Source organism: Catharus ustulatus, chromosome 4, assembly GCF_009819885.2.
Source record: "Catharus ustulatus isolate bCatUst1 chromosome 4, bCatUst1.pri.v2, whole genome shotgun sequence".
NCBI classification, from domain to species: domain Eukaryota; kingdom Metazoa; phylum Chordata; class Aves; order Passeriformes; family Turdidae; genus Catharus; species Catharus ustulatus.
The window spans coordinates 7,046,514-7,072,321 of NC_046224.1; the positions used below are offsets into that span (position 1 = coordinate 7,046,514).

Consider the following 25,808-nt stretch of genomic DNA (forward strand, 5'->3'; position numbering starts at 1 on the left):
GGAATTACTCTGCTTGGTCTCTGAGTGATCTCATGCAGCCTCTCATCACTGCTATTTACATGAGAAAATTTGCTATTTTGGAGAGGAAGCTCTTGGAGCCTGTGACGGGAGCTGTAGTGCTTTGAGAGATGTTTGAGAGCTCTCTTTACTCGTGGTCTGGGCTCTGATGGCTGCACAAGTGCCTCCAGGCTTGTTGTTACCTTGCTGAATGCAGGATTTACTCATCCTGGTTCAACAGGTCATGACCACTTATTTCTGAAGTGCTGACAGGACTTTTCTCTCTCCTTCACAAGGAAAACAGCTTTAAATATTTGTTCTATTTGTTCTATTTTTTTTTTCTCCTGAACAGGATACACCTCCCCTTTAGTGCTCTATGGTTTTTTTGGTTTTTTTAACATAATAGGTTGCTCAGACAACATTTTCCAAGCACAGAACGTTTTTGTTGCTGGTCACTGTGGTGATGCCCACAAAGGGTCCTCCCTGAGTGTTACACCTGATGTCATGGTGGTCTGAAATTTTGCCCACATCCAAAAGCTTTTATGTCTCCCAGTGTCACTGCAACTTGCAGCACCTGCCTACTGCCCTCAAATCAATGGGAGAGTCACTCCTCCTAATGGCACAGCATGAATAAGGATCCTCAGCCTGGCTAGGGCAGACAAGTGCCACAGTCCCAACCCATGAAGTGCCCTTTCTGCCTCCTCTTTTTGTGCTTTGCTTTTTCTCTCCCACGTACTTTACCTCAGCTTAAGTAACATTCAGAGATCCATCACTTAAAACTCATTTCCTCTTTTTTTTCAGAGATAGGTAGAGCCTATTTTCTAAGGTCTTACTAGAATTGATTATTTTTATCAGCTTAATCACTTTGCTTTTAAATTGCTGTAAGAGATTTAGGCGCATATCACATGTTAAAGGCACCCAGGGCTCTGTTAAGAAGTCACTGGTATCTGCTGCTATTTATACTTCATCTCCAGAAATGGGTCCAGTCAGATCCCACTTTGCAAAGTGCTGGACAAGCTTCTGACTGAGAAGCAGACCTGATCTTAACTCATGTCTGCTGCCCAAGTATTTGCAAGTATGCAACTCCTCTATCATTTCTGTCTGATTTCTCTGATCAGGATATACTTTCAACTCCTTGTACTTCCATTTTTATCTCAATTTTTCTTATTTTCATCTGCAGAGAACAGTAGTATCTGTGACACTAAATGTCTGTTTATGTGGTCTGGAAATTTATTGAATAAGGAAGGGTGTAATTATAATTAAATTCCTTAACAAATATCAGTTTTCTTTCTGAAAATCAAAATATTACTTTGCAAATTAGACTATATCTAAAATGGGCATGACCAGCAGTGCATTAGCAATTCAGCTTTTAAAGCTCTGCATTACAGATTTAAATTACTGTCAAGAGTTCTGAGTTCTTATATTTTCAGGAATTTTGTCAGAGACTTTGGCCCTGTGGTGAAAAGCTGATGGTTAAGATAATTTAACCCAATTATCTGAGCCACTTTTGTTAAAAGGCCAATCTAAATGTTTGCTTACTGAAAAGGGGACCTGACAGTACAACCTCCTCTAAGAAGGTCTTGCACTTTGTTATCTGCTTACCATTCTTATCCCCATTCTTATGGAAAGAATCTGAGTGATGAGCTGGGACTAGACACCCAACTTTTAGATAGCGCCTGAATTGGGAAAGGTGAGGCAGCTTGTGTTGCTCATTTCACTGCAAATTAGGTGTGAAGACTGACCCACCTGGGTCTGAACCCATTGGCTAATGTGGACAAGAAGTGGTGTTTTCAAAACCCTGAGTGATGTGTGTGATTATGGGCAAGAGCCCAATGAGCCATTAGTGATTTATAATTTTACACATCATGGATTTGGGCTGGTCAGCTCTTGACCTTATATAATAACCCAGTTTTGATGTAGGAGCTGTTCAAACCTGCCTGAAAAAGCCATCCCTGAGGTGTGTGTCTGGGCACCCACCAGGAGATGACTCCAGTCACTCAGCAAATTCTTCTAAAGAGATTTTGGATGTTTGGGATTTGGGTCTCACTGAGTGACTTTCCATGAGAGGTGGTCCCTCAAAAGCTTTGGTTATTTCTGCAGATGGAACTTAGACTTTCAAGACACTTGAAAAGTTAGAAAAAAATGTTAGAAAACCTGTCTGAGGCAATTTGCTCTCCTTTTGCAGAAATACTGAATTATAAGCTGTGTTTGTGGCTGACTAATATCTTAATCCTCCTGAGATTTAAAATTCTTGCTCTGAGTCCCAATCCCTCTTCAAGTAAAATTTTCTTGTACTTTCTCTCATACAAATTGGGCTGGATCCTGGATATGTGGTTGGTCCACCTCACTCACTATTTTCATTTTCTGTAGTGCTTTTATGAAAGGTCATTTCACAACTTTCATCTCTGCTCTGTCAGAAATCCAGTAATTTCAGATCTCACCAAAGCCACATGTTCCTCCTAGCCCTGTGCAAGACCAACAGCATTTCAGTAAGCAATAGATTTTCCACGTTGAATTTTGACCTATTTGGTATCCTTTGGGTCAAGTGTTGGAAAATATTCAATAAGCCTTCAGAATATCCTTATTAGCAATAAGCTACCTCAGGAGCCTTTAGGCAGTAGCATGAGTAATCAAGTAAAATTAAAGCATGGGAATCACTCTGAAAAGGGTTTGCTCAGGCAGAGGCACATGGCAGGGCAATTTCTCAGCTCTGTTGCTGAAGTCTGACAGAGAGTTGTGTTTGCTAAACAAAAACTGCATTATTACCCATGGCAGATATCTAAATCTGACTCAGTAACATGAAATAAAAATAACAGGAGCACAGAAAGTCAGCAATACTGCACTGAAACCCTGCTCTCCCTCAGAAACAGCCTCAAACTTCAAGTCTTGGTCAACCAGAACAAGATGAACACTTGGAGGAATGTGTGAAAAAATGGAAAGAAGTTGTTTTCACCCCAGGAGTCAGTGGGAGAAGGACTCTGGGCTTGTGGTGAAGCTGCTCCACGTGCATCTCAGCCTGTTTGCACTGAGAGGAGGGTGCTTTGTGGGTTTTGACTTCAGGAAAGGGACTGGGTTGACCCTTCATGGGCAGTACAGGCTGCTATGAAGAGCAGGCACCCTCATGACTTGTACAGTGTGATCAGCAGGCTTAAAGTATCAGAGCAATCCCCATCACCTGAGCTCTTTGCAGGAACATGGGTTGCAGTTTTTGGCATCCAACAGCTGCATTTTTTGGGGGCTTATTAGCATAGCTGTGCTCTCTGAGGGTGGCATAGTGTTCTGAAAGGGTTCCAAATGTTCTGGTCTGTACCTTTTCTGAAAACCTCCATTTGAAACAAGCCATGAATTTTTTCTCTTATTAAAAGCAAGACATAACCAAAAAAAACCCTAACTGTTAGACAGTAGGCTCATCTGGCCCAGGAAGCACATCTTCATGTACCTGAAGGTGGAATGCACCTCCACCTTGCACCTGGCACTGTGGCAATGCTGATTTGGCCTGAAACACCTCCCTGGATGTGAAGGAAGGGTCTGGGTTTGCTGCATTGATTTCCCTGTCTGGATGACCACTGTATATGATTTGAGCCCAGATTCCCTGGGGATGTGTGGCAGTGGAAGCTGTTGCTCTGCTGGCATCTCCCCAGTGCCAGAAATGGGAGATTTGGCTTTCCCCTTCTCCTTTCTGCTGTTTTGTCTCTCCAGCTGTTTGTGTTGATCCTTTAATGCTGTCAGCTCCTAGATTTTTTTTTATTGTGTCTCCTGCTTTTGCCTCTTGGCACTGATCTGCCATCATTCCTGAGAGCTTCTCTGACTTGTTTTTCAGCTTATTAAATATTTCAGAGATGGATGATGCTGAGCTCTGTCCTCCTGTTCCTGCTACATGGCTGCTTATCGGAACAAAAATCAAAAGCAGCCATTTGGTCTTAAAAGAAGTATTTAAACCTCCTACCTTTCTTCATTAATGCTTACCCTGTGTTGTTCTTATCAGTTTCAGAGCTGCCATCCACAGCAACAGCTATCAGAGCTCTTTACTCCTTTAAAACAGAGAGAAATTCCCCAGAACAGTTTTGATGTTTTAAGAGGGAAAATCTTTATATAGTTCACATCCCCTCATCTCAGAATTGTTTTCTGTTATGTTAATGTGGCATATCTGTATAGTGTCAGGAGCTCACTGGTGCTCAGCAGCCATTTGCATAATATTTTCTTTAGGAGCTATGAGATGTGTAATGTTTACCAGTCTTGAAAGTTATGTAAACAGGTGCAGACAGTCAAAGGTAGAAGAGAATGTGAATAAAATACTGGGAATTTGGAAGGACTGGAGAGCTGGAAGACATCTAAGTACATAAAGACAGGAGATCATTAACTCCCTTCTTCATATTTTGTCATAAAATTCAATTACAAGGGATGGAAACTCATTTCTTATGCAATGGTCCCAATTTGCAATTCACATACAGTGGTCCCAATTTGCTGAATGACTTGAAAATTGGGGTAGTAGTGCTGCAGATTGGGACATATCCCAATCTTCAAGAGTCTTCATAATCTGGATGCCAACTATAATTTTCCCCACATCCCCCTGAATTTTCTTCATTTTTGCAGCATGTCCCTGGTGAAAATTGCTGTGCTTGTGGAAATGCAGATGCCTTCACCTGCCTCATGCACTGTCTTCCTTCAGTCCCCTCTATGAGCCCTCTTGCCAAAGCACCAGAAAACCTTTTCTGATTCTCATTATTTCTTCTTGTTCCTTACCTTGCTGGCAGTATTGACCTTGGTTTTGTTGGCTTGTCTGGATTAAGAAGATAAATCTTTGAAGAGTCCTACGAGTATGTCCTAGTTTGAAAGACAATGTCTGCTAAAAAAGGCAGGAGCCTCTCTTTGAAATGGAGAATGTAAAACCTCTCCCTCCAAATTATTAAAATTTTGAAATTAAGGGGGTTTCAGGCAAAGATATGCAAATAGGAGTAATAATTCTTTACTAGGAAAATTAAAATAGAAATACAGTACTGCAAAGAACAAATCCAAAACTCTGACAGAGTCAGAATACAACCTGACACCCTGTCAGTCAGAGTGTTGGTAGCAGTCCAATTAAATGGTGACTGCATCCTCCTGCAGTGACAGATGTGGTTCAGTTGAAGCAGTGGCCCTGTAGAAGGTGCAGTTTTCCTCCAAAGGTCCAGCAATGATGCAGAAAGGTCCAGTTTTCCTCTGGAATCCAGTGAAAAAAGGCTGCTTTGGTGTTCCAAATATCAGTTTTTATCTAGGTAGGAAAGACTTGACTCGTCCTCCTGGGTGGAACATCTCCCCATGGGATGATGTAATTTTATCAGTCACACAGTGGGACTCAGTGGCCATTAACAGACAATATCTCCCTGGAGGGAGGATGGTTTGTGAAAAGATGAAGAGCATAGCCCCACCTGGTTTTAACAGATGGCCCATTAGCAGAGAATATCTCCCATGGAGATAAGGATCACTGCCCCACCTGGTTTCAACAGATGGTGATAGAATGGATACTTTCGGTCACATCCTGTATTGCAATTTAACAAACAGTACAGCAGAGGATAGGTAGCAGCTAAATGTGGGGCTCAAGTTTTAATACATCTCTGTGCTTCACAATTTGTTTTCTACTCTTCTTCAAGTAACAAAGTGCTTTGGTGTTGGTGAGACTCCCAGCAGAGGAAGGTGTGACTCCCAAGAGATATTTTTGTTGGGACTTGTCACTTCATAATTTTTTTCCAGCATTTGAACTCCAAATTACTCAAAGGAAATACTGTACTTTTTCAAACCCAGTATGGAAAGTCTGCTTTATGAATGCCACAATCAGTGATTTCTTCCATTACTGTGGACGTTTTGCTTTGAAAAAGGCAAAAGCTTCTTTACATGAAAAAGATTAGGGTCACAGGGTTTTAAAATTTAGGTTTAAGCATTTGCACTTCAAGGTCTCAACAGGGAAAACATAATACTTCAGGATCCGAAACAAAAAATAAACCTTTTTAAGTCTCAGTAGTATAAGATAGTGAAGCAGATCTACAAAGAGATTCAACAGATTCCCAGGCTCTTGCTTCTAGCAAAATTCAGACGATGGTTGCTGTGTAGAGGCAGAAGCTCAGTTCCTTTGTGCACATATCCAATTCCTGCTGCTTTTCATTTCCCCCTCTGAGGTGTTTGTGTTCTCAGAGGCAGAAGAACAAATTACTCCGAGTCTGACATCCATCAGGCTTTGGAAAGCAGCTGCTGGAAGAAGTGGTGACTGCTCTCCTTCCTCTCCTGCAGATGTAGCTTATCTCCTGCCTGACTTGCTGCCCTTTCTGAGCTGCCTCTGGAACTCTCCTCTCTGGCAGCACGATGTGGTGGAGCTGTGATGCTGTCAGGGAGAATGTGCATCTCTGCACCAGTGCAGAGCTTGGCCTCATTTTCCTCCTAAACAGGGAGGTGATGGCCCTCTCCCTCTCATGCATTTTTCTTTGCTTTGTTTTGTTTTCTGTGCCTGGAGACAAAAAAAAAAATTGTGAATTTGCTCTACTTTAGGAGTCATCCTTTCTTGTGGGAATATGACCTTCAAAAACCTCAGGACACGTTTGCAAACACAAGGGCTGTATGTGGAAAGCAGAACAAGGTCTTGGGGGTCTTCAAGTTTCATAGTCCTACCTTCTGACCACATTCAAATGTCTGGTCTTATAACATGTGCTTGTTTGGCTTTTTCTTTTCAGCCCCTGAAGTGCTGGCCCAGAAGCCCTACAGCAAAGCCGTGGACTGCTGGTCCATAGGGGTCATCGCCTACATCCTGTGAGTACCTCTTGAGTTTCCAGTGCTGGACCTTTGGGACCTGCAGCTTGCTCTCCCACCATGGAGTTACCTGCTTAGCCTGGGGCAAAATAACCAATTCCCTGACACTTGTGACACAGGGTAGCAGGTACTGTGGACACCTCCCAGTTGTATAACGGCTGAAATTTGAGCAAAAGTGGTAGGAAATGGGCTAGTGCCCTTCAACTGTCAAAATCCTTACTCCCACTAGAACTATGCTGCAGTAGTGTGGGCTTGTCCAGGTTGTGACATTATTGGAGTTATTATTGTTCCTTGCTCAGATTGGCTTTGAGAAGAAACAAATCTGGCTGTGTCCACTGAGCTGCCACAGAAACAAATGTCTTTTCCTGACAGTGTTAGTTCTGCTTTATTTTTTTTACTTTTCCCTTTTACACAACTGTCACAGTTATACAAAACTGAAGGAAAAAGCAGCTTCAATGAGCACAGCATTAAAGCATTCCTACTTTGTTCCCTTTTTCCTTATGCAGACATTTCATGGCTTGTCAACATGAATAACTTTTTGATGGTGCTATAGAACTATTTTTGCCAGGACATACCTCATTGCTGTGCTATCCACTCTGTGCAATATTCATTCTTTGCATTTGCATTACATTTGCATAATTTATACGCTACCCAAAACAGGGAGGTTTTATGTTAAATAGTATAGGAAGGCAGCTTTGTTTATTGCATGTGTGTTTGTTTATTTAAACCAAAATCCTTCCTGAAAACTTTAGTTTTAGGACTGATTTTTTTTGAAAACTTTGTGGGTACAAAACTTACATGGGAATGGATTTCTCTTGGAGCATCCATCAATAGCAGGATGAAAAGACTTTTGCTAAACAAAACAAAAATCAACAGTGCAGATTCTGACTTTGTTTCAAAGCCCAGCAGGACCTACTACAGCAATGAGGAAGAGCACAGACATGCCAAAATACCTTGGAGATTACTTCACAAACCATTCCCTAGTGCTCTTTTAGATGAGGATCGTGTGTGCTGACTCAAAGTTACCTTTTTTCACAAGCAAATCTGATGGAAGTCCTAGGGGTTGAGATTTTTGACATTGTCCGTCCTTCCCAGACATGGCAGGACACAGCTGGAGACTTTTCTGATGCTCTTTTTAGCACTTTGCTGAGTACCAGCTTCAGAGAGTGGGAAAAGGAGAGTACAGGCAGGAGATAGCACTTCTCTGCCTCACATCCACTCAGCCGCTGCCTGGGTTCAGTTTATTGCCAAATATCCACCATGAAAATATGTGTCCATCTGGCAGCCCATGGGAGGGCTGTGAACTGTTGCATCTGGCTGCCAGGAGACAAACCTGGCTCTGCTTTCCTCCAGGTTGTCAGTCCCATGTGACAGCAGCTCATGCACCAAAGGTCTTTTGTGCTGGCAGATCTGTGTCTGATTCCACTTGCTGCTCTCACAGGTCTTGCTGAGGAATAGGGGTGAGACAGTGCTCAGCAATGTGTCCTCCACACACAGTTTATGAACATTTCTTCAACAGGTGGAAGGTTTTAATCTCCTCCATAATCTTTTCCCCTGCCTAAGCAAAGCTGCTCTTTCTGCAAGGTCCAGCTCTGTTTCCTGCTCTGTTTTCCAAATCAGCATGTGCTCAGCTTGTCGAGCAAGGCATGCACACTCCTCAAATTTAAATTCCCTATTCTCTATACAGGGAATTCCCAACCCAGAAGACTTAAATCATCTCAGTAAGAATGAGCCTCTATGAATTCCTGTTTGCAGGACAAGGAAACCTTTTCAGGGTTTCTGTGCTTCAGCTAATAAGGTCTTGATTTGTATTTTGTACAGACTGAATAAGCGGCAATAATGCATTGCTCTGTTAATGGCTTTGCCAGACTTACAGCTTGGGTGGGATTGGGTCTGAGACCAAATCAGCTCCTTCCATGTGTAAGCCACATCCTTCAGCTCCTGTAGCAGTCAGCAGCACTCCAGGGCTCCCTTTGGTTGGTCCCCCACAGCCAGTGGCATCAGTGGCCCTGTGCACCTCAGCTTCTCCAGAGTCACTGGGCACCTCCACCCAGCCTGAGCGGATCCAAGCAGCCATTTCACCAGGGTGGGCTGTTCAGTTGCCTAAACTTGCACATTTAGTGCCATGCTGAGGGTCCAGGGAAGCCACATGGATTTGGAAAATGTAACACATTGCAGAGACCTTCATTCTGGAGAGGCAGAGGGATCCAAGCTGGAGACCATGGACTGTGTCAAATAGCACCAGATGCCCATGCTGAGGTGACTGGATCACACCCTGCTCCCTGCTCAGAGCCCTGCTTTCACAGTGAGGATTCATCTGCTTTGTGGTACATTTACACCACTCTCCAGGCTCCCTTACTCCATCTCTGCTGAGTGCAATGTGATCTTGGAAACCCAACCCACATCTCCCATGTCCTAGTCTTGGTCTGGATCTCATCCTTGCTTCCAGGAATAGCCAGGAGTTGCAGATGTGGTCTCATAGCCAGAAATTACAGATGTGGTCTCTTAAGAAAGTGGATGTCTGGGACACAGTAAAGAGAGAGGAGGAGGAGGGTCCTTCTCTAAGCTGGAGGGAATTAGCCCTGGTGGGGTGTCTGATACCAGCAGTGATGGGCACAGGTTTCACACGCAGGTTTGTGGTCTCAGCAGTGCCACCAGAGGCAGTTGTGCCAGCAGGGGCTCCCAGTGTGACATAGCACTGAGATGCCACAAGGACCAGCAGCACAAGGGTGAGATGTTGGGAGTTAAACCTACCCTGAGCAGGAGTTATTAGCTCCAATATGCAGCTGCACCCTTTTGGATACACCACTTCCACAATCAGCACAGCTGGAGTTACCTGCACATACCTAAACCAGTTGGAGATGCATTTTTGCATAAGGCAATCCAAGCACCATGTCCTGCCTCACCTCCTCACCTCTCCCACAGATCCTCACTGCCACTCTGGACAGACTGTTGTCATTTAAGAAGATGGAAACTCAAAGGAAACCAACACAGAAGCCAGGCATAAATTAAAGATGCTTTGAGCTAATATTACTGCAAATGGTTTGAGTGCCTCCAGACCCAAGCTCGGTCTCTCTTGAGAGCCCTCAGTTTATGACACTGGAAGAACAAACTGTTTCTGTGGCACCAATGCTGTAGAGAAGTATTTGTTTCCGTGATATGCAAGGATGTCTTGGAAAAAAATACCTTTGTTTCAGTGCCAGTCTCTAATGCTTCTTGTTAATGACAGCCAGATTGCAGAGGCTGCACCAGCGGAGTTTTTATCAAAACCTGTTTTGCATGAGAAGTCATTACTCACAAAAACTAATTTTAGACCTGAAATTTCCTGTTATTCCAGTTGCAGAATTTCTCAATTTGAAACAGCCTCACTGTTGAGCTCAGCCTTCCACTTATCACAAGGTAGTTTGGATAATGTGTCCAACTCAAAAATATAAAGCTTAAGAAGAGCGAGACTTCACTGGATTCCCAGCAGCTGGATTTGGGACCTTTCTGGGTCAGATAAGGGATTACAAAAGCCTGGGAAACTAAAATACTGATCACATGCATACCTTATATAGAGAAGATTAGGTTAATTTATGCAAAAATAGAAAATCATGTTTTGAAGCTGGAAAAGGGCACAGAATACTCTGCCTCAGCCCCTGGTTGTTCATAGTCTTCTGCAATAGGTCAAATACGTTTTGCCTTGAATTTTCTTCTGTTTCTATTCACTGTTTGCACAGAGAGTTACTGGTTTGTTATTGTTTATAAACAATTACCTATCTGGAGATAAATCTTGGAATCATACTTTCACATTTTGCTGCTGAGCTGCTTTTGATTTTCAAGTAGATGTGCATGAATCATCAGTGATGTTTGTATGGAAGGATTAACCAGGGACAGTGCAAAGTATATTATGCCAAAAGAAGTTTCCACCATCACCCTAGGAGTCATTCACTGGGAAAAAAAGGCCAGTCATCTTGCCTGCTTGGCATCACACACAAGCCTAAGCAAAAAAGTGAGGAATAACTTACTTGTTTGGCACTGGAAGGAGAAGCAGTGGTGGCAGAGGACATAGGCATTTGGATAGCTCAGGAAAACTCAGCTAACATTGGGGAAACAACCCCACATGATGGTTCCTCATTGCTTAATTTGTCTTTGATACTCTTTCTGTTCTTAATTTGTCTTTGATACTCTTTCTCTTCTTAATTTGTCTTTGATTCCCTATGCTGATATGTCCTTGTCCACAGCTTTGTGGGGGCACCAGTGTCAGCCCATATGAGGGACTGTTCCCAAAATATACAGAAGAAATACATGTGTTTATCCCTATAAATAGCATTTGGATAGCTTCCCACACCATACATCTCAGGTCTTCGAGCACTTACTGAATTCTTTGTTCTAATCTAACTGTAAAATTGTTTGTGAAACTAACCCTGGGCCTCGTGTTACAGACTGGACCCTGACCATGTCAATGAGTTATTTAGCCTTTAGTATCACCCCCAATATGTAGTGGGAGCTTGCAGGGGTGTTTGCTTTCTCTGCCTGGTGAGGACAAGGTGTTCCTGCTATTCCTCTTGTGCTCTCAGGATCACTTTTAGAAATTATTTCTGGCAATATCTTTCTCTTGTACATCCACCTGTGTTTTTCTTATCTGTATCCCATTATTTTTAAGGCAAGACTGGGAATAGGAGTTTAGGGTAAAATCTGTTGCTTATGTGATAAGGTCGCTAAATAATTCTGAAAACCTTTTATTTGGTGAAACTGCAGGAAAATGATGACAACTAAGAGCTGCCTGAAACTCCCCCAGGACAGTGCAGGATTTTTTCACATCGAAGACAGAGGGGTTATTTTTGAATTTCTGCATATCTAAAGAAAAGCAGCAGAACCTCTGATAGTGAGGTCATTTTTTTCACACAGAAATGTCCCAGCAGATGGAAATTAAGTCGGTGGGATTTTGATTCTGTAAGAATTAACCAAAAAAACTCATTATGGACTTTGGAAAGTGGCCCAGTTGCTGGAAGTCCAGCAAGATTTCCTCTAACCATAAATTGCAAGATAGGCTGATTTGCTGGGGCTTTCCCATCCCTTCTGCAAAGCCAGTAATGTTAAACCTTAAGTAACATTTAAACTTCCATGTTTTCATAAGCTCTGTTTTTAAGGGAAAGGATAGCAAGGCTGTACATAAAATACAGGGACCTGTATTTTGGCTCTCAACCCATCCCTGTGCCAGGGTGCCCTGATGTTCCTCTCCCAAATACTACCTCTTCTGACCTACAGGATTTGCTCCCTTCTCACATGCTTTCTGATATAGGTCCTCATTGATTTTTCTCCCAGAGGAGCATCCTTGAATCCCCTGTGCTGGAAGTTCATCCTATCCCTGGCCAAGGCAGGATCAGCCCTTGCCCTGCTCCCATTCAGCTCTGAGGTGTGGGGCTGATTTTGGGGGGATCTCCCTGCCCATGACCTGTAGTAGCAACTAACACTTCTCAACCTCTTCTTAGCAAGAGAAAAGCTGTGCCAAAAGAGGCTGTTTCTGCCCTGTGCCCAACTCCTGGCAGTTCTGGTGCCCTCCTATCTCTCCTTGTGCATCAGCATGGGCTGCAGTGACCTCCAGGACACAGAGGCTGATTCCCAGATGTGCAGATACTCAAGCCATGCAGGGGAGCTGGGTTGAAAGGCTCTGGAGGGGCTGGGGCTCTTGCTGGGACTCATGTCTCTGTGCTCCCCCTTTGCAGGGTTGTTGCCCTCCAGCTCTGTGCTGCTCTGCAGTTTGCTCCTACCTTTTGCTGCCACAAGTGTGTATAAATCACAGCAGCCCTAACTTGTGCTCTTGTACCTGTGCCAAGGTAATTAGTACAGTGCACATTTGAAGAGAGTTATTTCTCTCTGCAGAGCAGCCTGCCAGTGCCTCAGCATGCACAGCACTGTCTGCTTGCCTTAAAATGCTTTATCGGAGCACTTTGGGTTTGTCTAAGGAAAGTGAGGAAGGCAAGAAATTAATGAAGGGCTGTCAGGCTTCTCACATGCAGGCCCCTGAGTCTCACAGGGAGGAGGGGACAGAGCAATGGCTTCAATTTTGGGGATTTTCTTTCTTCCTTTTTTTTTGTTTGTTTGTCTTTTTGCTCCAACCTGGACATCTCTCCCCCAGTGCTCATCCTACCAGTTTCAGTGCTGGTGCTGTCAGCTCCATCATTCCCCCTCAGTAAAGCCCTCAAAATCTTGAGGGTTGTGACAAAAGAAGGTGAAAATCAGTTTGTGTGCATCCCACCCCAAGACTGTGGTATGTGAGCACTGACAATTACACTAAAATAAGTAATTTATAAGCTCTTCACAGATACCTGTAGAGCACTGATTGTGGATCCAGTTTCTTCATTAAGCTACCAGATGTTTTTCCTCTGTTGTACATGTACATAGTGGCTTTTTGGCATTTGCTTAAATTCAGCATTTTTAAAGACCCTCTCATTCACCACCTGCACCACAGGGTTTCAAATAGCAGCACCCAGCCCCACACACAAGCACGTGCCCATTAAGTAGGAGCACAGTCCTGCTCTGGACACACACAATTGTCTGGCATGAGGTTATCTTACTGGTTTTGATAATGGCAGTCATCCAGTGGGACACAGATGAGGACTGGCCCATCTGCTCTCTGAGATAGAGATTTCTGGTTCAGCTGAGCCACAGTGGGTTCATTGTCATGCTGCAAATTTCAGCAGAGTTCTCCCAGGTCAGTGTGGATGTGACGCAGATCAACATCTCACTCAGTATTTAAATTATTTATCAAGCACACTGGCTCTTCAGAGCTAACAAAACATTGCTCCTTTCACCCTCAAGTGTTGAGTTGGTTCAAATAACCTCCAGGGCAGCCGGCTGGCTTTGGGTTATAAATAACTCAAGTATTTCATTTCTTGCAGTTTCCCCCCCTTGCTCTATTGCTGCTTCTGAACTAAATCTACAGTCTGTTTGTAATGACTGGCTCTCTCCAATTAAATGCTTTATTGAGATTGATTATCTCAGAGTTTTTAAAAAAACTGTAGGAAAAAGATCATTTCAATACCAGCAAAGTATGTGAAAGAATTATTTAGACCATAGAACAGCAATTAGAGGGAAAAATGTATCATGTCTACACAGAGGCAGGAAGATCTGTTCAACTGTGGGCAGGATGGGCCAGCTTCAGAGGTAAATCTGGCCCTTTGCAGCATTGGTGCTCAAACTTGAAGAAGGGTTGTCTCTGCTGGCATGTCTGTGCAGAGTGGGACAGAAAACTGCCCGCAGTACACACGAGTTTTAGCATTGCACTTGCATAATGCCGTGCCAGAAGTGCTTTTCCCACATCCAGCCCTGCCCCTGCATCGTGGCTGTCCTGCTCTGCAGCACTGGGAGGGTGCACCCTGAATGTCTTAGCTCAAACTAGGCAAATAATGTTCAGTGTCCTGCTTGTCCTGGGGCTAGCTTTTCTGAGGAGTCTGACTATAAACACTGAAAACCAGGACAGAGCTGCTGTTAGCCTCAGGCAAGGCAGGCAGTGGATGTGGTCAGCGAAATCATTGCAGGAATGAGAAAGGGAGAGGCTCTCCCCATGTCTGCAGCAGCAGCAGGTCCATGTGCAGCCCTTGCAAGCTCTGCTGCAGAGGTGGATGGGCTCCTGGGCATCCTCCTCACCGTGCCTGGGGACACAGAGCCCAGCACATCCTGCAGATGTGTTATACCCTCTGTCTGAAAGCTCTGCAGGGCTCCTTGTCCTGCTTTGCACCAGGTCTGGATGTGCTGGGGGATTAGAGGGACTGATGGGGCTCTGTGGATGTAGGGGTTAGCTCATGAAATCTCCTCAGCACTTTTACAAGAGAGGGGTCATGTCTGTGTAATAAAACTGTTCTGGTTGAACACTCAAAAGCGTGCAGAGAGAGGCCAGGATATCTGCATGAGTCAGCATGGGGTCAGCAGCACCAGGTTTCCAGGCAGAATTCCACTTTTCCAGGACAGTGCCAGTGTTCAGAAGTGAGTTTACATGCCCCTGAAGAAACTTCTCATGATAGCAGTTGCCTGTTTGAAAACTTACTGGGGCAAGCCTTAAGTGAGAGTTTCTCCTTCTTCTCCCTCCTTATCTTCTGGGCAGAGATGGGTCCAGTGGTCACTTCTCTCTTTTCTTGTTCTCCATTAGGCTCTGTGGATATCCCCCTTTCTATGATGAAAACGACTCCAAACTCTTTGAGCAGATCCTTAAGGCAGAGTATGAGTTTGACTCTCCATACTGGGATGACATCTCTGAGTCTGGTGAGTAGCTACTGCTCTTTGAATTGCAACAACCATGAATGCACAGGTGCCTATTGCATGCATCCCCCCACCCCCCAGTCATGAAAATTCACCCTCCATCATGTGCAGAGATCCTTTTAACTGAACACCAGTGGGAATGTGCATTTCTTTCGGCTCAAATAGTCACGGGGGTTTGTTTCTGCAGGAGACAAATTAGGTACTGTTCGATCCAGTCACACACAAAGCACTAAAACTTAGCTCAAAAAGCAGATAAAGATGGCAGAAGACCATCCCAAGAAGAAAAAACAGCTTAATTTCTTCATTATATCCAAATGAAAAGCAGATTGTTAACATGTCATTAATAAAAGGGTGGCAAACGAGTTTGGCTCTGTTGCTGACACTTCGCTGCAGCTCCAAAGAAAGTCCTCAGTCTGTGCAGGAAAAAAACAAGAAATTAATGGCTTTCAAATGAGGCAGGTGAGCAGATCCAGAAACTGGAAGGACTGTCTGAGGGTGGATGTTCCTCACCCAGTGTAGGAGACATTTAACCTGTAGTACCCACCTGCCCCTGCTCCAGTCACCTGGCAGAGGGGCAGATACACCAAATGTGTTACAGGCAGATGTTCCTAAGGGCTCCTGGCTCCAGTGTGGGTCTGTGTCCAGGGGTGACAGCAGGGGACACTCAGCCTTGCATCTGCATCTGTCCCTGACACACTGTGAAGTCTCCAAGAGGTCACCCAAGCTCAGTGTCCTTGCTCTGTCCAACCCAGGGAAACATCTGCTACTTCATGCAGGAGAAGAACTGAATTCTAGGAATATTCCATCATTTAAAAATATCCCTAAAAATGCAGTTTTATGATTTATTAGTGCTACTGATTGAGGCAGGGGAGATAAAAATTGAGTGTTTTTATTATAAAGATGATTATATATTCTCTTATCTCCACACAGCAACATTTTATGCTGCTTACATCTGCAGTCCAGATATCATTGTGATGGATTGCTCAAAAATATATGTGATGAGAAGTTTTTTTAAACTAGTAAGGATTTTCAGAGAAAATATGAAGGTCTGCTGGCAGACCCTTCTGCCTCCTGGGGGAAAGTCCATCACCTAAATCAGCACAAAGATTTTCCTGCCATATTTGGCTTTGCTGTGGCTCCTTCAGCTACACTGTCCTGAAACTGCTGGACTCACGCCACACTGCAATCTCCGTTCCTTCCATTATAGTGTCAATTAAAAACACACTGCCTCCTGCTCCAGGGAGTCCATTTTCCTTGCTGAATTGCTCTTAAATAGGCAACATGTCCTCACAGCTGTCCATGTGTGTGACTGTTTGGAATGAGCACTGTGAAGCTCCTCTTACTGTGGCATCTGACCTCCTCCCTCTCCACTCAGCACATCCAGTGCATGTGGCCACACTCAGACCACCAAGAAGATGCAGCACGTGGCTGACCAGGGATCCAGGAGCTGGCAGGGCTGTACTTTACTGACTTTGAGTTATCCATCCCACTCCTAAATATACCTGCAGGAGTAGATGCCTTCAGCTTTGTCTGGTACACTAAATAGCTTGGATTTGGTCCTAAGTCACTTTGGTTCTGTCTCTGCTAATAAATGACAAATGACCCAGGGCCATTTTCTTGTGCTGTGGCCAGATGGCACTTGGTAGCCTGATCAGTGTTGTTGGCTCATCATGTGGCAGCAGAACTGAGCACCAACTCTACTGCTTTCAATCATTATTCTTCTTTTTTTTTTTTTCAGCTAAAGACTTCATTCGGAACTTGATGGAGAAGGACCCTAATAAAAGATACACCTGTGAGCAAGCAGCAAGGCACCCTTGGTAAGCAGCTCTCACTGCTCTGAGAAGCCCTCAGGACACAGAGCACCTTTTTACATTCATAGAAGTGTTTTTTCTGTCACATACTGTACTTTCTCCTACTACATAACTCTGTGCTTTTATTCTTACATCTCCTGCCTTTGTCCTCCAGATTTTCCTGGAAAACTGTAATGGACTTTAATGCACCAACCTGTGTAAGGATTAGTAAAGTACTGAATTATGTATGTTGACTGTGGTGCAGCAGTGGGATGTGCCAAAATGATTAAAGTGCTTTGAGTTAAATGATGCCTTTGCATGGAGTGACTTCACCAATATTACCCAAGGTTTGTGTAGCTGGAACGAGGGTGACTCATGTACTTTTGACCAGCCCTGAGTGACTGAGAGCATCATCCCACACAGCTGCACCCACACATGGGCTCTGGATCTAACTCTTTTAGGGCAGGGGACATTATATAAGCAAGGTGAAGTATTATTTTTGTTTTTATCATAGCTGCAACAGAAAAGAGTTAATGGCATGATATTTTCACCCCAGGTGTGCATTAGACTCTGTTTTAATACTTTCAATTGCCCCAAATGCCATTTCCTTTTGCATTGTCTGTGCAACAAAAAGGAAATTTGAGAAATGAAATCTTACTTTTGTGAGATGAAAAAAAATCCCAGCCTGGTTCTAAATGATACTGACCTGAGCCTTGGGAAATTAAATGAGTCAGTATTAGGAATACAGAGTAAACAATGGGAATGCAGCTCCCAGCAGGGAGTGAGGTGACCATTTGTACAACTCAGAGACAGATTTTCCAAAGCCTTACATCCAAGATACACAAAATGTAAGCATCCAGCTCCTGGCCCTGCTACATCTGTGTTGGTGGCTGGAGTGCAGCAAAGAAACGTGGCACTTGTAACACACACAGCTTCTGGGCCCTTGAAAAGAACAGAATGATAAAAAGTGTTTTCATTCCTTTTTTTGTGTGGTTTGTTGTTCTTTTTTTTTTAATTTTGCATGTCATGGCCAAGGGCCAATGGAAACTCACAGAGTGCTACATAATTCGTACTATTTTCCACAGAACCCAATCTTCCATTTAAAAACAACCCCCCAGAAAGGTTTTTTCCCCATTTCTGTGGCAGGGGGTCTTCTTCTGCCAGGCTGACTTTGCCATCCAGTGGTTCATTTTCAAGATTTCAGGTTCTGACACTGCTCCCAGCACGGCTCAGGGTCACCCTTTGAAATGTCAGACATACAAATGGCACTGCAAAAGGGAGGATGAAAATATTCACTGTGTTTCCACTCCACATCCTGAATCCACCTCCCTTAGACACAGAGACAACATGTGCCAGGGGATTACAGGGCAGCTGTATTGAAAGCAAAGCATGGAGGTTTCCAAAGTTATGGATTCAGATCTGTGCCTGTCCTCCTCATGTGCTCATGAGCAGCATTCCATCTCATTCCCCCCGTTCCGAAAAGCTTCCTGTAACATGGATGTTACAGGTATGGACCTCTCTGAAGAGTTGTGCAGAGATTTTTTTTTTTTGAGGGTTTGGATCCTGTAGTGATAAATGCCTTTGTGGATAATCATGGATGGTCACCCAGATGTTATTTTGGAGTTAGTGATAGGATCTCCTTTTGCCAAAGCATTGCTCAAGGAGCGTTTTCCACCCAGATTCCTTATGTCAGGAAACAGCGAGGGTTTACTGTTTCTTTTCTCATTCTAGCTGTTAGATCTGTGGCAATGACATCCTTTTCTTCTCCTGGAAGGGAGGGAATGCTTTTTCAGGAGGTGGAAGAGAGTTCTGTGCTTTGTCTCAGTGGTCAGCTGTGTCCTTCTCTCAACCTGGGGATATTTAATTTTCCAACAGCTCCAGGCCTGAGTTCCTCTCTCTCATGGTTGCATTCAGCTGGAGACAGAGGTGCACATGTAGCTAGCAGAGAGAGAGTACCTCAGCTTTTTTATCATCCCACACCCCCTTTTCAGCTGAGCATGGATTTTTCAGCACACATCCCCCTTGGCTACACCTTCCACATCATCTCTGCCAAGAGAGCATCTTCTCTGTGTGTTTCAGGACAGAGGTACATAAGATTGTTGGCTCAGTGGGAAGAGATGATCAGAGCAGGCTGAAGTGGTCCCATAAATTATATGCTTCTGCAGAGTGCTTGCACTGCAAACAGCCCTTGGTGGTGTCTCATAAAATGTATTTTTTCTTGTCTGCACAAGCAACGTAACTGGAGAAGCATCACAGAACCCTAGAGCACTCATGAAGATAAATCCTGATTCCACTGAGGCTAATGGAAGTTCTGCCACACTTCATTGAGGGTTGGGGTTTGTCTCCTTGTTTCACCAGCAGAAGACAGGCCTCCCTGAGTCACTGGTGCTGTGCAAATGTTAGATAATTAATATGTGTCTGGTGGGGTGGCTCCATGAAATAACATTTTCTGACTTTCCCTTTTTCTTCCTCCTGTGAAATCTTCCTCTGCAGTATCAGATCATTTGGATCTTCACAAATTAGGAAGAAATCTATCAAATCATGAAGAATTAATACATATTTTGTAATCTGATTGTGCTGAAAGTAATTAACTGTGAATGACATGGCTACCCGGCCATGAGATTTTGTTGTTTCAATATGTGGTATTTGTGAAGAACAAACTGATTCTAAACCACATCTTTTATTTTAATCACCATGTTTTCATTAAAACCTTCCAAACAGGGCTTGCAGGAACTGGATCTTGCAAGATATTACATTTGTGCCTTTAAGGTTAATAATATCTTTGAATTTTGGGAAACTGCTCCAGAATAGACAGCTATTTGCATGACTAAATGTTTGCATGGGATCAGACCCTAAAAAAAGTCAGTCCTTCTTCCCAATGGCCCACTTTTGTGCAGTGTATCTGCTCGCCACATGCCTGCCTTTATGTGATGTCTCACTATTTATAATCAAATGGCCTTGGTAGGGGGATGGTATGTTAAACTCAGAGCTGGCAGAAAACGAGGTTAATAATTGCAGTGAAGTATGGTAGCAGAAACAGTACAATATGAGAGACTTGTTGGTATAATGACTCCAACACTGCGTGTCCATTTTACAGATTTCTCCAGTTCAATATACAGGTGATTTATGCTTTCCACTGGAAAAGTTATTTATTTTATAATGTATCTTTCAGTGAGGTTTGCACTGTTTATGGTGTGTTGCAAAGGTGCAATGTTCTGCACAGCTTTTCCCACTGTGACTTTTCAAAAAGGACATGGAAAATGAAGTTAACAAAAGAATGGGGTGATTTTGCTGCAGCTTGATACATTTTAATGTTTCCCTGGCTCATATTAAAGACAGCAATTAAGTTTATTAAATATATTGCCATGTCAGAGCCCACATCCTGTTTAGTGCAGTGGTTCAGCCTGCAGTGATTAGGGGGGAGCAGCAGAAACCTGAGGACCTGTTTTTTCCAGCCATAGACTCATAGAAACAGAATATCCTGAGGTGGAAGGGACCCACAGGGATTATCAAAGTGTGCTCCCCATCAGGTCAAACTAGGTCCTACAGAGCCAAATTCAGCCTCCAGGCTTGGATCAGAGGGAAAGAAAACAGTGCTCAGAGGGTGAGGACAAAGTTAGGAAGCTAATACAGAAGTTAGAAGGGCTGCCATGAATTTCTTTTCTCTGTCATGCGTTAACCAAGGGAACTTATATGGGATTTAAAGCTGTGTGCTGAAGGCACTTATGGCACCAAAGGCAATTTGGGACATCTAAATTAAAGGATGATGGATTAATTGCCTCCATACAGAGATTGTAAATACACAGACTGTAGAAGGGAGAAGGAGCTTGTGACACCAGTTGGACCCCAGTGTCTGCAGGTAGCAGTGTGGTCCTGGCCTCTCCCCATCGCTTGTGCAAAGGGACAGAGGATTCTTGGGATGTCCCAATGTCCAGCCACGCCTAAACTGAGGAACCACAAAGCTCTGGCAAGGACTGAGCCTCTGCAAATGGTGACCATGACTCCAAGTGTTGATTATGTGCCAGAGAGCACAAGCCAGATAATAATTTCCACTCAGGGAAAGGACATGGTTTACAAAGAGCTCAGTTCTCAGACAATATTGTTTGAAGTGTGAAAAGGCCTTCCTGAAGGGAACTGCTGATGTTTACAACATTAAATCAAACTCTTATCAAGTTCATCCCTACACTCTATTTGTTTTGGAACATCACTGATAGAGTGTGTGTGTGTATATTTATACACATGCATGGATGTGTGTGTGTGTGTGTACATACAGAAGAGTTATGATCCCTCAGCATTATCCATTACAGCTAACTCCATGTTTCCTGCCATCATGCTCAGGAATATTTCCAAGCACTTTTTGGCCAGCACAGCATTTGAGTTGGCTGCCTTCAGAAGGAAGGTTCAGAAAATAATGGTAGATGAAAAGCTCTGCCTACAATGGTGGGCAGGGAGGATGAGAGAGACATTTGTTTGCAGCATGCTAATGAAGAACTGTCCAAAAGGAAATTTGCTGGTTTAGTCTTTATTGGAGGCTCCTCTCAAAGCTTAGAAGTGGTATGGCCAGATAAATTGGTGTGATAAGTTTGAAGTCAGCTAGAGAGCTAAAATAAATTAGATACTATGAAATAACATTTGATCATTAGATTAGATTCCTCTCATGTGCAGGATTAGATTTGTTATGGTTATTCATGAGAAATACCCTTCTTAGCTGCAGTGGATGTGTTTGGGATGGGGAGCCATCATTCTTGGTCTCTTGGTATCCAATTCTGTGCATTGAGACAGTTATATATTGACATCTGGATGTAAAACGAGCTTCAACATGAAATTCCCCAAAGCATTGTTAGAATGCAACTGCTTTTAGGTGATGCAAAATGTGACTCCTGAGAGAAAATCCATGTTCCACTTAGACTAATCAGTCTTTGCATGGTTCTGGGTGATGCTCAGCAGGATGTCAGATGATGCATTATTTTGATTTGTTTAATTTTATTTTTGTATATGTGTGTGGTAGGTTGAAGCAATGTCTTTTACTGGGCCAAGTAATACAGTTGGTAAAAAAAACTTCAGTGCTGACATAGTTAACTTCAAAGTTAGCTGCAAAGCCAGAAACTGTTGTTCAGAACTAGATAAGTATCAGTCTGATTAGCTCAGGTTGATTGCAGTTTCTCAGTGAAAATGGAGCTCATTTCTAGAGACAAAATATATGTTCTGCTAGAGAAGGAGGAAGAAAGAAAGAAAAAAAGAAAGATACTAAGGTATTTTTGTCCTAAAAGGAAAAATGAGATGATTTATAGCCTGTGGACTTGGAGAGTTGGGGAAATGTGGAAGGGAAATTATGCACTAAAACCAGTATCTCTTAATTTCATTCTTTCTTTTTCAGCAAGGGAACTAAAGTTCATAATTAAATACATTTGGTATAGATGTGAGGATGTTCGTGATACCCACCACAGAGTAGATCTGTGTGTCCAAAGCATATTTCATTTTTCATATCTAGCAGTTGAGAGTACAAAAGATGTGACTTCTCCCTGCTCACCTTCACCTCTTCTGTGTTCTGAAACCCTCACATCTCCAGAAAAGCACCAACAGTGAAGGGATGATAACACTGCTCTTGTTTTCCTAGAAGTAAAACTATACTCTAAACACTATAACACCAGGAGTATTTCATAAAAGCTACAAAATCCTCCAAGTGCAGAATACAGTCTGGAAGCACAGTGCTCGTGTTACAGCCTCCAGGATTAGCAGGGTATTTCTTCAAAGGCGGCTTGGAGAGCAATCCCACTCCCGGCTTTGGCAGCTGTGGCTGCATTCTGAGCCACACATTCAGCATACCAGCACGTGTTTGAACAGCTCCTGCTGCACTAAATTAGCCCCAGCAGTGCTGTTATTTTGCTCTGATTAGAAACTATCATCTGCAAGGTGCTAATGTTGCTGAAGAGACCTCAGATGTAGGATGGTTCCACTGCTGTAGCATCTGAGGGTTCACAGGATGTCCACCTCCTTGTGAAGTGAGCAAATGCTACTCTGCCTATCTGGAAAACACCCAAATACCAAGACTTTTTTTTCCTGGAATTACAAGAATCACATAGTGAACATAGAGTTAGGGGTGGTAGAAGGCAGTCGGTGAACTCTTGCAACCAGCAGTTTGTTATTGAAACCACCAGCATTTCATAAAATGATCCCTAAACTAAAAATAATAACAAAAAAATATATAGACTGTATTGGAGCTACACACCCAATCAAAAGTTTCATATGACAAAAATGCATTTTCAAATGTATTTGAAATATATTTCACATGTATTTTCAAATCCTTGTGGAAACTGGCAAGAACAATCTTCTGGAAGAGCTGGCAAGGGCATCCTGCCCCAAAATAACATTTGACAGGTGGGAAATAGGATCTGTTCTTACAGAGTTTGTTAACCAACTTGTTTGTAAAGCAAAACAGGTCATTAGCTTTGCTGGAAAAATGTCGTTTGCAAGTGTAAGTGAATTTTCTGTCTTGGCCTCTTTGATCAGCTACTGAGGGGATGGTTTGGCCTGTAGTTTCTTCTGAGATGTGTAGTGTGACAGCCAGTGCTCCCAGCTGGTGTGTGTTGAGGGCACCTGCCTTCACCAAGGAGGTGTTCTTGGACAGAGCAGAGTGCTCATGACATTTTGGAATGACTCTGACTAGTGGTTTGCATTCCCACCAGGAAACTCTGCTAGGGCTGTCTGGGAGTGTGGGCTGCTTGGGATCCATCAGGGTGTGTGCTGAGCCTGGCAATATTCACTGTGCAGCACAGAGGATGGAACAGTGAACATGACACTTAACCCAGATAGTGCCTCACAAAGATTTTGGTCATCTGGCCCCAGTGGGAAATCCAGGAAATCCAACGTGCCTTGCTGTCAGTGACAAAGGTGATCAGAAGGAAACATCTTCAAGGAAAGATCTGAAGATCATCCAGTTCTCAGCCAAACTCCTCTCTTTCTTTACCAATAGCACAGGGACGCAAGAGAGGAAGTCAGGTGCCATTTGGGAGCTGTGCTTTGCCCAGTTCTGTCTGCTTGAGGCAGAGGCTACAAGGCAGTGAGACAGGACCTTTCCAGCAGGGTGAGTGAGGGTTACCTTGAAAGGGATCCCTGCTCCTCCCTGCCCACAATCCTGCTGGCCCCAGCACTCTTGAATAACCCAATAGAGATGAGCTCAGTTGCAACAGGATGGGATTGGTGTGTCTCCACTCTTGGGACATGAGGGTTTAGTCCTTCCTCCCAAGGGTCAGTCATTCCTCTCATCTCTCTGTTGAAGATCCTGGGAGGTGGCTGTCAGCTGGAAGGCAGGCAGCAATTTGGAGAAGGCTGGTCTCAGCACTTCTTAGATGTGCCAAGGACATGAAGGCAGAATAAGCAGCATGTCCTTAGAAGAACAAGATTGCTGTTTGGAATGATCTGGGCAAAGCAAAAGGGCTGTCTCCAATGCATGGGACACATAAATGGAAGCAGCAGGCTGGGCTATGTAAGCAGAGTTTTGTCTTTTAGAAGCACAAAGCAGTGCTGCCATTCTGCTGCCTTAGTTGGAAAACGGAGAAGGTTTGGGTGCCGCCCTCAAAGGAAGACGTGGACTAGTTGGAGAAAGTCCAGAGGAGCTCACTTGATCAGAGGATTAGAAAACATGAGTTATGAAGAAACAGTGAAAGAATCAGTTTGTTTAGTCTAGAGAAGAGAAGACTGAGAGAAGTCATGATAACAGTCTTCAAATATGTGAAAGGATGCTTCAAAGACAAAGGGAATAAACCATTTTCCATGTCTTCTAGGAGATAGTGAGGCACTGGAATCGGTTGCCTGAGAAGTCTCCATCTTTCAAAGATCTTTAGGGACTGGTTTGTCAAATATTAGTCAAAATTATTTTGACAGAGCTGGAGTGGGCAGAAGGACTAGATGACTGCTAAGTCCCCCAGATCTTCTGATCCTGTTAGAACTCCCCAGACTGGAAGACTCTGGTCCTGGTGGATTGTTAAATTTCTTGTAATTTTTTATTGCTAATGCACATTGTTTTTCTACACTGTGGCTAACAAAATTGATTTCTGAAAGTGTCACATACAACATACAAGACAATCTTTGCCTCCTTGCATCACCTAAATTAGCACTAATTACCTCAGCACATGGCCCAACATCAGCTCACTGCAGTGTCTGCTCTTCCAAAAGGTCTCATGCCTTGAGGAGTTAAATGAATCAATAAAATCCCCTTGAAATAACAGTTTAGTGAAGATTTGAAGGTATCTTTATCTGTGAAGGAAACTATGCAAGATCAATCAATTCTTCTAGGTTAAGTGTTGTTCAGCTTAAGCTCTTTGTGCAGCCTGTGCTGCTTCAATGAGTGTCCATGTCTCTGCTTTACTGTAAATCTACATTAATCATGATGAATGACTATGTACATTGCAGGGTGGCAGGAAAATCTCCAGTGCAAACAGAAATCAGGCAGGTTGGAGTGGCTCTGGAAGCTTCTGCATAGCTGAGGCTAAAAGTAGTCTCAGCCTGTTGATGTAAAGTCTTTGGATGTAAAGAAAGAAAAAAAAAGGTAGAATGTTTTCATCTGGGGCTGTAATGGTGATAGAAAACAGCCATGCACCAACAAAATCAGCCCATACCTCTTTGTAGCTGCCAGACCTACAAGCCTTATCTACACTGGCTTTTATTGCCCCAGATTTTCCAGCACAGCTGCCAGCAGAGACAGCCATGGGAAGTTTGAGCCCGTGTGTGAATGAAATCATTGTCACTGCAGGTGCAGTCACACCTGGGAGCAGACTCTCAGCTTAGGGGAAAAAATAAGAGTATTCAAAGAGAGGAAAAGATCTCTTAAAATGTGTCTGCTCTATCCATTTCAGGATCGCTGGAGATACAGCACTCAACAAAAACATCCATGAGTCGGTCAGCGCTCAGATCCGGAAGAACTTTGCAAAAAGCAAATGGAGAGTAAGTGACCTGTCCTGAGGAGTGACACTGACACACAGCTCTGCCATACAGCCACCCCTA

At 43.5% G+C, this 25,808-nt stretch overlaps 1 protein-coding gene across 3 annotated transcripts in view; it reads left to right on the top strand.

The window, feature by feature from the left end:
* Positions 1-25,808, top strand: part of CAMK1D (calcium/calmodulin dependent protein kinase ID) — a 208,152-nt gene that overhangs the window by 170,365 nt on the left and 11,979 nt on the right. For all 3 annotated transcript variants that reach the window (XM_033057529.2, XM_033057530.2, XM_033057531.2), the window contains exons 6-9: positions 6,699-6,774; positions 14,906-15,018; positions 16,754-16,832; positions 25,661-25,748. In XM_033057529.2, coding sequence (XP_032913420.1) covers positions 6,699-6,774; positions 14,906-15,018; positions 16,754-16,832; positions 25,661-25,748 — 356 coding nt within the window. The remainder of the gene's footprint in view (positions 1-6,698; positions 6,775-14,905; positions 15,019-16,753; positions 16,833-25,660; positions 25,749-25,808) is intronic.